At 50.6% G+C, this 12,282-nt stretch overlaps 1 protein-coding gene across 1 annotated transcript in view; it reads right to left on the minus strand.

Annotated features, from left to right (window-relative positions):
- The window catches only part of SORCS3 (sortilin related VPS10 domain containing receptor 3), a 609,576-nt gene extending 598,714 nt beyond the window's left edge, over nucleotides 1–10,862 (minus strand). The window contains exon 1 of the mRNA XM_017500803.2: nucleotides 9,532–10,862. Within this exon, the coding sequence (XP_017356292.1) occupies nucleotides 9,532–10,158 (627 nt within the window). The 5' untranslated portion in view covers nucleotides 10,159–10,862. The remainder of the gene's footprint in view (nucleotides 1–9,531) is intronic.
- Between the last annotated feature and the right edge of the window lie 1,420 nt (nucleotides 10,863–12,282).

The following is a 12,282-nucleotide window of genomic DNA, read 5'->3' on the forward strand; positions in this document are numbered from 1 at the left end:
ATTTAAAACTGGGACTTAATCCCACTGTGAGCTCTGGGAGACCGTGAAGGAAACATGTCTCAAAGTTAGCCAATCCCAGTGGTCAAAAAGGCTGGATATTTATCCATCAACTCCCACCAATCATTGGTAGGTGGCTGCTCCCTGCTCCCTCGCAGGCATTAATTCCTTCACTCTTCCAGTGTGTGCCTTGTGTGATCAAAGTAAGCTACAGTGGCCAGGGAAAGCTGTTGAGCAAACAGTCCCTGGTGCTGGTGGTTGGAAATCAGGCCAGCATGCAAAGCAAAGGAATACCGGGGCAATATGGGTAGAGTACCAACAGATCTCCAAATTAGAATTAACATTCTTTTTTTTTTTAAGATGAAGTCTCTCTCTGGTCACTCAGGCTGAAGTACAGTGGCACCATCTTGGTTCATTCAACCTCTGCCTCCTGGATTCAAGAGATTCTCCTGACCCAGCCTCCAGAGTAGCTAGGATTAAAGGTATGTGCCACAACGCCCAGTTAATTTTTGTATTTTTTTTTTTTCAATAGAGACGGAGTTTTCACCATGTTGGCCAGGCCGGTCTCAAACTCCTGACCTCAAGTGATCTGCCCGCCTTGCCCTCCCAAAGTGCTGAGATTACAAAAATGAACACTCTTATGTTAAAATAGCCTGTTATGCTAGGCCCTTTATGGGCATCATCTCTAAGATTCACAACAATCCTGCAAGTATGGTATTATCATTTTATAGCCAGCAAAACTAAGGCTTAGAGACTTGTTCAAGGTTGCTGTTGCTTAAGGACCTTCTCACGAGAGTTTTGAGAAATCTTTCAAACAAAAGTTTGCTTTCAAGCATGAATAACACGGAAGGCAACACAGTTGAGATAAGCAACTCTTTCACCTCTAAGGATACCCTCCTGTTCCACCACCACTCTGGAAAACAAGTTTCTCTGTCTCACCAGCTTAATTGTCTCAAAACCCTAATTGTAGACAAATTCCCCCACTATGTGTAATCACATTCAGATATGTCAGCTTGAGCTATTTTTCCAGTCTTGAAAAAAAATGTTCAATTCAGTAATTGTTCTTCATCTCCCACTGAGAACAGGTTTTTAAAAGAAAAAGTTTATTTCTTATGCAGCAGTGTAATCTTTAACCTGATTCTAACCATTTGAATGAGAAACTGCCTACCTCAGCATAGATGTCAAAAAGGCTTTTGGGAGGATAAGTCAGGCATGTGGGACCTGAGAGCCTGTGAGAGGCAGCTGCAATGTCCCAGAGTGCAGTCCCCAGGCCAGCAACAGCAGGCCAGACACTTCTCCATCCCCAAGACACTTGTTCTTTACCCAGGCACTTTTAAGAATTTAAGCTAGTATTTATTCCGTTTAATTCAATAAGCATGTACTGACTAACCACCAGATACAAGAGAGCAAGGAGGCAAAAAGGGAGGGAATACAGAAGAGACGGGAGAACCCAGCCTAAGCATCACTTACAGCTGAATCTATTTGTAGAGTGTTGGTTCAGTCATTAATTGGCTGAGTATCTAACTGCTGAATGAACGTGTTTGTATCTACTCCCCTTTTTTCTGCAGGAAGAGGCTAAATGATCAGCCCCTCAGGACTGAAAACTGCCCTGCTGCCAACTGATGAGTCATCATACAACCCCTACATGATTCACTTACAGGCTACTTCTCATCTTCTCTCCTTCAGAACAATTCCTGGTAGAGCATTGTTTCTTTATTTCATCCTATTTATTTTCACTTCTTTCCCAGAGCAACACTCCCTCTAGTGTCTACATAGGGCTGTCAGGTTCCATTCTTGGTACATAGGGTAAAGGCAAAAAGGGAAATCAAGCCGGCAACTCAAAGGGTATAGATCACCACGAAGTAATTAGTGGATTGTACCAGTGTGATAATTCTGGGAAACAGGCTGCAGAAATTCTACAGAAAGCTCCAATCCATGTGATGTGCCCATTTTACACGAGGCACAAATACAGAAGAGGAGAGGAAAAATGGAACATCAAGGTCTAGCCTATAACTCTGGCATAGATGAGTCTTTGTCACAATGGGCTCTGCTTGCCAACCAGCCCCAGCAACTCAGTGTTCTCCAATGTTTTAGAAGCTACACACTTTACTCACTTCCCTCCAGAAATCTCCCTTGATTAGCTGTGAGTTGTAATCATGGATACACAATCTGAGAGAAGCTACTCTTCATCTTTCTGAATTCCTTAATTATCCATGCAGTAATAGCCCTGAAATGTTAAACTTATTCATAGCTTGTTAGTGTAATCTTTGAATCTAAATACTCTTATCTATCTAACTAATATGATTCTGTTTCTATTACAAATTCTGAGTATGAATTTCAAGAATCCAGGTCCCCAGTCTCTCACTTCTAGATCCTTTCCAATGTCGACTTTAGCACTACACAAAAGATAGACATGGCAAAGACTCGTCTGGCTAAGGACATGAACTACGGGAGGTGGCTGAAATGAGCATCTTGATGAGAACTGGGTTCTAGCCAAGGCCTTGCCATCAGCTCACTGGGAAACTTTGAGCAAGTGCTTCCTTCTTCTCCTTCAACATTTCCATCTGAAACTTAAGGGAAGGCCCCTTCCAGACATAAAAATAACAACTAAACTAAAAGTATCTTGAGGGCTTGCTACAAATGGGCCAGGCACTTCTTTTAAGCACTCTGCCCTGTACAGTCTCACTTAATTCTTACAACAGCCCAAAGTGAGACATACTATATCATCACCCCTCTTTTTCAGATGAAGAAACAGCAGAGAGGGTAACAACTTGCCCAGTCTCACACAGCATTAAGAAAGAGGAGCAAGACTTGAACCCAGGCACCCGGCTGCAGGATCCATGATCTTATTTAGTATGTGACTTGTTTCATGTTCCCAGTCTATCCGTTCTCAACAAATCTGGAAGAGGGTTGCATTCAGGATGAAATCTCTATACAAATATGAATTCGCACAAGCTGCACCATTACCCTTAATAAATAATCCCACACCTAATAGGATCCTTGATTATCCTACATAGCTTTATTTCCAGGTTTTCCCCTAAACAAGGTTTTTTCTCTTTCCAGTGTGTGCCAACTAACAGTCCCCTACTTAGCCAAGGGCACAGTTTTACTGACCAATAGCCCTGCTGGCCCCACTCTGCTGCAGGTCCCTCTCATCTGAATCAAGTAGGGATGGCTTCCTCTGCTTCCTCACATGCACTCAAGAGCAGAAAGCAATTTGTGCAATCCTGAGGTTCTTAGATTCCATTATTTTTTCAAAATTTACTATAGCACATTTATTAGTGTACTATAAAGAACAGCATTTCCATAAATAATTAAACCCAAACTATGCTGATCAAAATAAATGAGTAAAATTGTTCCTCGTTGTGATGTAACCAGACTTGATTTACTCACTAACTCAAATAAGAAGGTGACTCACAAGAGGTCCCCATTAACACTGGTTATTTTCTCCCCTCTATCATACTTCTACCAACCCCACAGTTTCTAGGACAATCCCACATACAGAGGAAACACTCAGAAAATGGGTGAACATTTTATAGGAGTGTCCATCTGATCTCTGAAGTGCATGAGAAGCCAGGACTGTTAACTAGTCCTTATTTCTATCCTCTTACTAACTAGGGCAGAGATCCCTCTGAATCTTATGTTAACATTCATATATTAAATAATATACCAGTTGTATAAACTCAGTGTTATTAACAGACAGCGTTAACCTGTTAGTCATCTTGGGGCAAAATGGTCTTCTTTCCTCTCCCCTTATCCTGCAGCTAAGGCACCATCCAATTCCCCAGGTGAGTTCAGTATTAGTGAGATATGTACTCCCTATGGCACATGCTGCCAGGCATGGATGAGAAGAACAGAACTCATGAGGCTTGATGTTAATGGGAGAGAGTGGGTGATGTTTTAATTATTTTATCTCTTACCCTCAAAACATCCACTAAATAATGTAAGACTAAAGTAAGTACTAAGCTAAATATAATCAAATGTGTAGTGTATTCTATAAATTCTATAAACAAGTAAGGGAAAAAAGAAATACATGCTTCTAAGGAAAGTTTCATAGAGCCACTGAGGCTGAAAGGTGAATTGAGCTATGAATAATAGGTGCCCTTTCATCAAGAAAGAAGGGTACCCCAAGTGGAAGAGACCTCAAGGTGCTTGGGACAGTGAACTCCATTCTGACTGATTTTACAGTCAGGGATGCAGGGTGGGATGTATCAGAGAAGGGCCTTCTCCAGAATGCAGGAGTCCATCAGGGAAGAGTCAAATCCAAAGTTTGAGAAGTAGACTCAGGACATACATAGCCTTGAATGCCAGGCTAATGGACTCTCGATTTGAATTCAAGAAACCAAAGGTCCTCAAGCTAGAATGTAGATGCACTGGAAGAAACACTCCTGGTTATAGTAGCAGTCAAGTTCTGAAATCATTGCTATCCCAGGCAACAACAATTTCTAATTCCTTAATAGCTTCTGCTTGATGAGACTTGAGACTGTCTCATTTACTTCATCAAATATTATCAAGTGCTAACCACATGTAAGACAAAGCTCCCTCATCTCCACGGACTACCAACAAAGTCAGAGCCCTATCCAGAGCCTTTCCTCAGTTACCCACAACACGGGGAGAATAAACTTGGTTAGCCAAATTCGATCTATTCCACAGAGCCAGTTCTGCTTAGCAGAACTGCCTAGTGACCCACCAGGCACTCACATTCCGTATTTCCCACTTCCTCCTCCACAAGGCCTCTTTTCTCCCCCAAATTTATTGCAGAATAATCCTTTGACATTTTTTCCTCTATAAGAGAAGTGTCTCAAGCCAGCCAAGAGGCCAGAAGAAAGCAGAAAGTGGGAAATCAACAGGTCAAGCCACAAGCCTCAAGTGACTTAGCCAATCTGTACCTAGCCTTGGATAAACCACTGGTCTCCAGCCAAATCTTCCTATCACAGAGTGTCTGCTTTGTCACACCTCTCTGCTCCTTATGAGATGATTCAGGGCCCACAGATCATCCAGTTCCAGGATTCCTCCACTGACAATAGATTTACACAGCCCAAGGAAAAAGCAATTTTCTCTTCTGTCCACTGAGCCTTCCTGCCATTGGAGCCACCAACTCCCCTTCCCTTAAATCCAACACCACTGGAGAAGTCACTTCCCGGCATTCCTTCTTTGCCAGCTACAAAGCAAGTTCCAGCCACTGCATTTTTGTTATCACTAAATCAGGCCTCTCAATTAAGGAGTCTGCAACTTCTGCTCACCTTGGAAATCACTGCAGGATCTGAGATGGAAATCACACCCTGTAATCCAGCCATCAGAGAAATCACAGAGCAGACAAACAGCCTGTGCCCAGCTCCTCCTCTCCCCACTGCCCCTCAGACCAACGATGACCAGGAGCAATTAGTGCCATTATGTCCCCATGCATTTCCCAGCTACATCTTAACTGAGATTGTTTCCCCTTGTAATATTAATTAAAAACAGATTTTTTTGGCAAACCCCTGAAGAATGGCTCCTGTGGCAGCCTTCTTTATTAAGCCTCTGAGAAGGCAGAATGCATTAAGATATTGTGACACAGGAACTGTGAGCAGGGACGATGAAGGCAAGGCAATCCAGCCAAAAGCTATTTGAAAAATCTGTTTGGGAGCCACAGTTAGATACTCCAGTGAGTGAAATACAATTAATCTGATCAAATCTGTCACTATTTTGCACATTAGGAGTAAATATTTTAGAACACAGTCCAGCTAAATTAGTTAAGGGTAGGAGATCCTGCCTGGGAGAATCTGTGTGTTACACCTACTAGTGTGCTCGGGGCAGGGTGATCTGGGAGGACCTAGAAATATCAGAACCGTCCTATTTCTGTTTACCAAAATGCAGTGTTGGGCACATTAACTGAAAACCACCTGGCAAGTATTCCAAGCAGACACACTGCAGGGGCAGCAGCCGGCAAATCGCTGCCACTGCAAGTGAGCTGCTGGAAGAAAATCAGGACCAATGTTAGGGCAGATGCAATGTTTTCACCTTAGCACCAGGAATGGGGGGGCCCATGAAGGGTTAACCCAAGGAGGAGGGAGTGTGGAGAAGTGGACTGTGCCTTCACAACTTTCCACTCTCCAGAGCCATTTGCCAACTCAATGAGCAAGCAGGGAAGCTTCTTCTTTCATTCGAAGTAAAAGGACAGAATAATGTGTTTTTCTGTTTCTCTGTAAGCCATGGGGACTGGGCTCCCTCTGGGTGTTTGTGAAACACTCTCTAACCCATTAGTCACCAGGATCCCAGCTGGAGAAAACTGGAGAGAAAAAATGGCAAATGGCTCCTCCAGAGTAAAAGTTTCAGGGCCAAGTCCACTCACTTTCCACCCAGAGTACCTGGCAGGCAACATGGCCAGAGGTAATGCCCAGACCCCAAGCCGTCCTGATCCCTTTGCCCAAGGCCAGCTGCACTTCTTTGGCCCCAAAGCCATCTCTCTCTGTCCTTGGACCAAGGCAAATACCCACTCCAAGCCCTGGACAAGGGTCTCCTCCTGCACCCTCAACCACCTGGGGCACATACTGGACCAATGAGGGGGGCTGAAGGCCCTTCTCCAAGTCCCACCCTACATCCCTGACCATAAAATCAGTCAGAATGGAGTTCCAATTTCAATTACATAGGGTTACTGAAAATGCTCCCCAAAAGGGACTCATATCAAGTAATCATGTTTGTCAGAGGCACTTGGAAGAAGAGCAAGGAAACCCTCATTGTGTTAAAAGTTAAACTGGTGGCCTCCTGAAGAAGGACATGTCTAATATTCTAGAAGCCAGAAGAAAAGATAAAATTCTCTTTCCATGTCAAAAGAGCCCGGAGCTAGGCCCCATGTTCTCTGTTTTATCAACATCTCCCTCCACTTTGAAACCAATGATGAAGGAACCCTCCCAAAGCATCCTCATCCCCATCACTCTTCACCCTGGCTTTTTTTTTTTTTAACAACACCTTCTTTTCCTGCCATCAGGAAAGGGGGACAGGAGAAAAACCAACTGGGTAAATGTTGCTGAAACTGGTTTCCCAGTGATTCTCAAGGAGATTTTCCTTAAAGTCTCAAAGACAGGGCCGTGTGAGTATGTTTCTCTAACTTCCTTAAAGAGACTCACAGACCTGATAATCAAGGATGTCTCTCTGGTACTGCCTACAAAATGTAATCAAAAGAGGCAGGTCCAGCCTAGGGGGCTAAAGAGGCAGTTCTTCCCTAGATTGGAGAGAGAGGACAATGTGTGGCCCTACATCCACCTGCGGATGGGCAGTAAGGCTGGCCAAGAGCACAACCAGTAAGTCCCTGAGGGCTGTTCATAGATTGCTCCAATCTCATTGCTGTAGCACTAAGAACTCCAAGCCCAACTGGTCCAGAACCCAAGCCCCTTGGCCATCGTTTGACTGAAGAATCATCTCCCAGGGAGCACAGGCCAGACTTGCCCCTCACCTCTTCTGCTTCACAACTGCTTTGAAGATGAGCAAAGAAGGCCATGCACAGTTAACTGCTATTTGCAGGAAGCATTTTCTCTAAAGTCTCATCTTCAGAGGCTTTGTAAATACTCAAAAATAATCCTTAAAATAAAAGCAGAGACACAGAAAATCTCTTCAGGGAGGGTGAATTTATATTGTCCTAATGTGGCAGAAGTAAAGCCACAGATGTGAGGACATCACATCCTCCTCTTCCTAGGACATATTTACTTCCACGCATCCTATCCATCCTCCTCAGCAAGAACCCCAACACACACACACACACACACACACTCTCTCTCTCTCTCCTCTCTCTCTCTCTCTCTCTCTCTCTCTCACTGATTATCAAACTACAATGAAGTTGGGATTCACTACCCCAGCTGTCAGAGAATCTCCCCGCTAGCGCACACTTCCAAGTTCTCTTGGAAGGGACTTGGAGGTCTTCAATCACCCAGCCTTCCAAAGGCGCACGTTGTCCACCCCTCTCGTCAGAGCTGTCAGCCCGAGGCTGCGGGGGTCTTCATCCAAGGCAGATGAAGCCCACCACCGCGCCCCTCCGGAGCTGGACTCCACCGGTCCTTTGAGCCCAGCATCAGTTACCCAGGCAGGGCTGCCTGCACCGTGCATCATTAAAAACCAAGAAATCTGCTCTTTGGTATTGCTTATGTGTTGCCTTCTGCAGACCCCTCGCTTCCCTCTTATTCAATACTCAATCCTGGACACCCCAGGCTCTGTTAAAATAAGGCAAAAATTTCCCAGAGAAATATTTTCAAACACCAGTCATGAAGTGAAATACAAAACGGCAGGTTGCGGGGTGAGTTCCTATGAAATCAATTCCCCAAGGCTGCGTGTACAGACACCCGTCATCCTCCGTCTGGAGCCTGCACTCTACTCAACGCCAGGTTCTGATCTAAACCGTAGAGCCAGGGAAGAGGAAAGAATTTGGCAAATCTGGCTGAAGTCGCGACCGCGGGAGGGAGGGAAATGGGGAAGATGGTGGGAACCTGTCCCCCGCCTTTTCTTTGCTTGGCTGCACAGCGCTGGGTGCCGGCAAGGTGTGTGTGTGGTGGGCGGAGCCCCTCCGGGCACGCGCTGCAGGCCGCCGCAGCTGCCGGGCAGGCGCCGTGCTCAGTCGGGCGCCCAGTCCCGAACGCCCGAATCGGTCAGAGCGGGCTCAACGGCGCCACCTCTCGGTACATCCGTGTCCAGGAGAACCCGGTGGCGGGGAAAAGCGGGCGGAGAGGTGTGCGGGAAGCTCAGGGACCCAACTCCGCTCAGGGAGCCGTTGGTGGCGCAGGACGCAGTGGCGGAGGCGAGAGTTTTCTGCTCAGCGACTTCCGTGTGCCTGTGCGTGCGTGACGGCGAGCGCTGTGGCATGGGCGTTGGATGGGTGTGGAATTTCGCTTCACGCTTTAAACTTTTTTTTACGGCCTCCGCTATGGCTTTCCAGGGCCGCTCCCTGGGCTTTGAAGGAGGAACCGGGGTTACCTGAAGGCCAAGGCTTGGGGCCGACTTGGCCGAGCCTCCCTCCTGGGCTGGCGGACGCCGCGCCCGGAGCGGAGAGCAGAGACGCCGAGGCGAGCCGGAGGTCGGGAGTCCGAGTGGCCTCCCGGGTTCCCTTTCGCGTGACGGGAGCGGGGATGCGGGGAAGTGGGGAGCCCACCCAGTCGCAGGAATCGGTCCGTTCAGCGCCTCCCGCCCCAAGTGAGCCCTTGCCCTCATCCAAGAATTCAAGCACCCCGCAAACAGAAACCTGACCCTCCGAGCCAAGTATGGGAGAAAGTGGACACAGATCCCTCCCCGACTCATCTGTAGGAAGCCCCTTCCTCTCTCTTCCCGGCGGCCCGAATTCTAGGGTCTCCAGTAAACAAACGCATACAGCGTAACAACAAACTCCGTTAACCTGTTGGGGGCGTGGGGGGAACCGGACAAACCTGTTCTCTCCAAAAGTCGAGATGTCCCCCGCCTCGACCCCCAAGCAACTATCTGCCCCTCGCTCCCGCTCCCGCTCCCGCCCCCACCCCCGACCATTCCCCTTCGGTGTCAGGAAATAGGCAGACCCGCCGCCGGGTGGGTACTCACGCTGCTGTTGTGTCCCGACCAGTGCACCATGGCTTGGTTGTGGGCCGAGTCCCCCGTCAGCGCGAAGGAGGTGCTGGGCAGCCGGAGCTCTTCAGCCGCCAAGCCCCCAGCCCGCGGCGCCTTCACCTCCTCCCGGGAACCCTTGGCCAGAGGACGGCTTCCTCTGGAACTATCGGCCGGAGCAGTAGCCCGGGTATCCCCGCGCTCCGGGGCGCTGGGGGGCTGAGCCCGGCGACTCCTCCTCGCGCCGCCAAGCTTGCCAGGAGCTGGGATGCCCCGTCCCCGCCGCTCGTCTGCAGGCGATGTCCCTCCGGCTTCCACCTGCATCTCACCGCCGCTGCCGCCGCCCTGCTGGACCAGCAGCTCTGGTCCGGCCCGGCGCCCCAGCACGGCGGCTCTCCGCGCCGTCGCCAGCTCCTCCGGCCACTGGCTGGCCACTGCCCGCGGCGAGAGTGGAGACAACGCCGGTCGCCGCGAAGCCGGGGCCGCCGGGCGCCCTGGACCGCCTGTCGCGTCCCAAGTGATCTCGGCGCCGGCCAGAACCCACGTCGACAGGAGTAGGAGCCCGGTCCTGACAAGCGGCGCCCCCGGCCAGCCAGCGGGGCGCTCCGTACGCGCCGCCTCCATCCCGCTGCGGCTACCGCGGCTCGGGCTGCCGAGTGTGTGGCGCCCGCCGAGGTGCGGGTCCGGCGCGGGGGGTGTGCGCGCGCCGGCGAGCGAGCGAGCGTGTGTAGGGGGAGTGGGGAGGGGGCGGCCAGGAAGGAGGTGGCTCCGGCTGGTGCGCCTCGCCGGTCCTCTCCAGTCTTTCCTCCTCGCTCGCGTTCGCCCGCTCTCTCGTCCAGAGGGGGATTCCAAACACGAGTAAAATTAATAATTGCCCCTTCGGTGCTTGCTTTCTTAAAATCAGACTCCCCCCAGCCTTCCCCACTGAGCTCCTCCAGAAATTTCGTAAAAAGGAGTATTCAAAGGTAATAAGACAATCTTCTTAAAATATGAAAATCAAGCCGGATCCAGAAGAGGCCAGCAATTAGACTCCAGTCCCGAGTCTCTCCGAAATCCAGCCTCCAGCGTGCTGCCGGCGAAGAGTTAGGAGCCGCTTCTGGACGCGTTTGGGGGTTTACTCTTCGAGCCTGTTATGAGGGGCAGGAGATGGCGCGCGGGGAGGGTATAGGGGTCTCGGAGGAGAGGGAGGAGGAGTTGAGTGCTCTGCGCCAGCTGTTAGCGTTCTAGAGCCGAGAGGGAACCAGGTGCCTCCGCGCAGGGAGGCTGCGCACGGAAGGCAAGCGCGGGATGCACCCGGACTCCTCTAGCGGCTCCCTGGCCCGGCCGGCTCCCCGCCACCCCAGGCCTGCGCCCCCGCGCGGGGGCACAGGGAATGCGTGCGTGCGCGTGCGTACGCGAAGGCTGGCGGGCGTAAGGCGAGGGGTTCGCCGAGGGGTCGGCGGGCAGACCGGGCGTCGCTGGGTGGGGGCACTTGGCTGAGATGGGCCAGGAGCGCGGCTGGGTGTGAGGGGGCGCGAGGTTCCGTGAGGGGGCGCGAGGTTCAGTGCGTGCGCATTTGCAAGAGCATGTGTGCGTGTTAGTGTGAGCGATGGCAAGTGGGGCGGGGACCGGGGGTGTGCGCTCGGGCTTTGGGCGCGCGCGGATCACGCACGGGCTGTGTTTGCATTTCTATGAGCCTGCGAGTGGTCAGAGGCAATACTGACAACTAGGCAGGCCTCTCTCGGCAGCCGCCTCCTCTTGGCGTCCTGAGCACCCACGGCCCCCACCACTAGCAATTAGAACCTGATAAAGCCTCCTAGGGGGTGAGGGAAGAGAGGCGGAAGGCCCCAGCGGCATCGGGGACTTGCCGGTTCTCCTCGGTTGAAGGACTCTCCTTGCCCGGACCTCCTGGCCAGAGGTGGGGCAAGAGAGTAGTTGAGATGTCTGCTCTCAGAGGATCCAGACCTCATTTTCCTGCCTGGGATTTCGAGGTCGTGCCCTCACCTCAATCAGTTTCTGAACTGGCTCAATTGTTTCAAAGTGTCGACCGCCAGTTAGAGGGTACTCCGGGCGGCGCCGCGTGGGATTATCTGGTCTCCAGTTCCCCGCTGCAGGAGTGTAGCCTGCGCGCTTGGTGCAGCTGAGACCCTTTGTAACCGGAGGAAGACGGAGACTTTGGGTGGGCTGGAGGGAAGTGAGCTAAACCCAAAGACGATCTCGAGCTATAGGCCCCGGGACATGTAGTGTAGCCCGCCGCCTCCGAGAAGCCCCCGGGATTTCTAGGGGTTGAAAAGTCGGAAACCAGAGGAGCTGGAGGAGGAGCTATTAAGAAAGGGGCAGGCCAGAGGGAGGAGGCTTCAGCCCCGCTCTACCCTTCCGGAGTAGATGAAGAGTTCTTCTTGCTCTCTAGGAGATGGTTAAAGTGGAAAGAGAGGGAGGGGAACGCGCGGAAGGGGAAGAAAGGTGAAAGGACAGAATAAAGGAGAAAATAGAGGGGAAAAAGAGGGAGAAGAGAGGAAAGACGAGGCGAAGGAGAAAAGGGGCGAGAGAATGGTGCAAAAGGAAGAGGGAGAGAGAAGAGGAGGTGGAAGAGCTCCAGGTAAGAACCAAGAGGGATGGAGGAAGCAGAAGAGCAGCCTGAGAATCTAAGCTGGCAGAGGAAAAATATCCAGCGATTCCCGGGAGGCCCCACCCTCGTGAACTTGCTTTTCCACCCAGTGCCAAAATAGCAATTAGCAACGGGGGAAGCTGAGCCGAAGAACGATGCCA

This window comes from Cebus imitator, unplaced genomic scaffold (genome assembly GCF_001604975.1).
Source record: "Cebus imitator isolate Cc_AM_T3 unplaced genomic scaffold, Cebus_imitator-1.0 Scaffold271, whole genome shotgun sequence".
NCBI classification, from domain to species: domain Eukaryota; kingdom Metazoa; phylum Chordata; class Mammalia; order Primates; family Cebidae; genus Cebus; species Cebus imitator.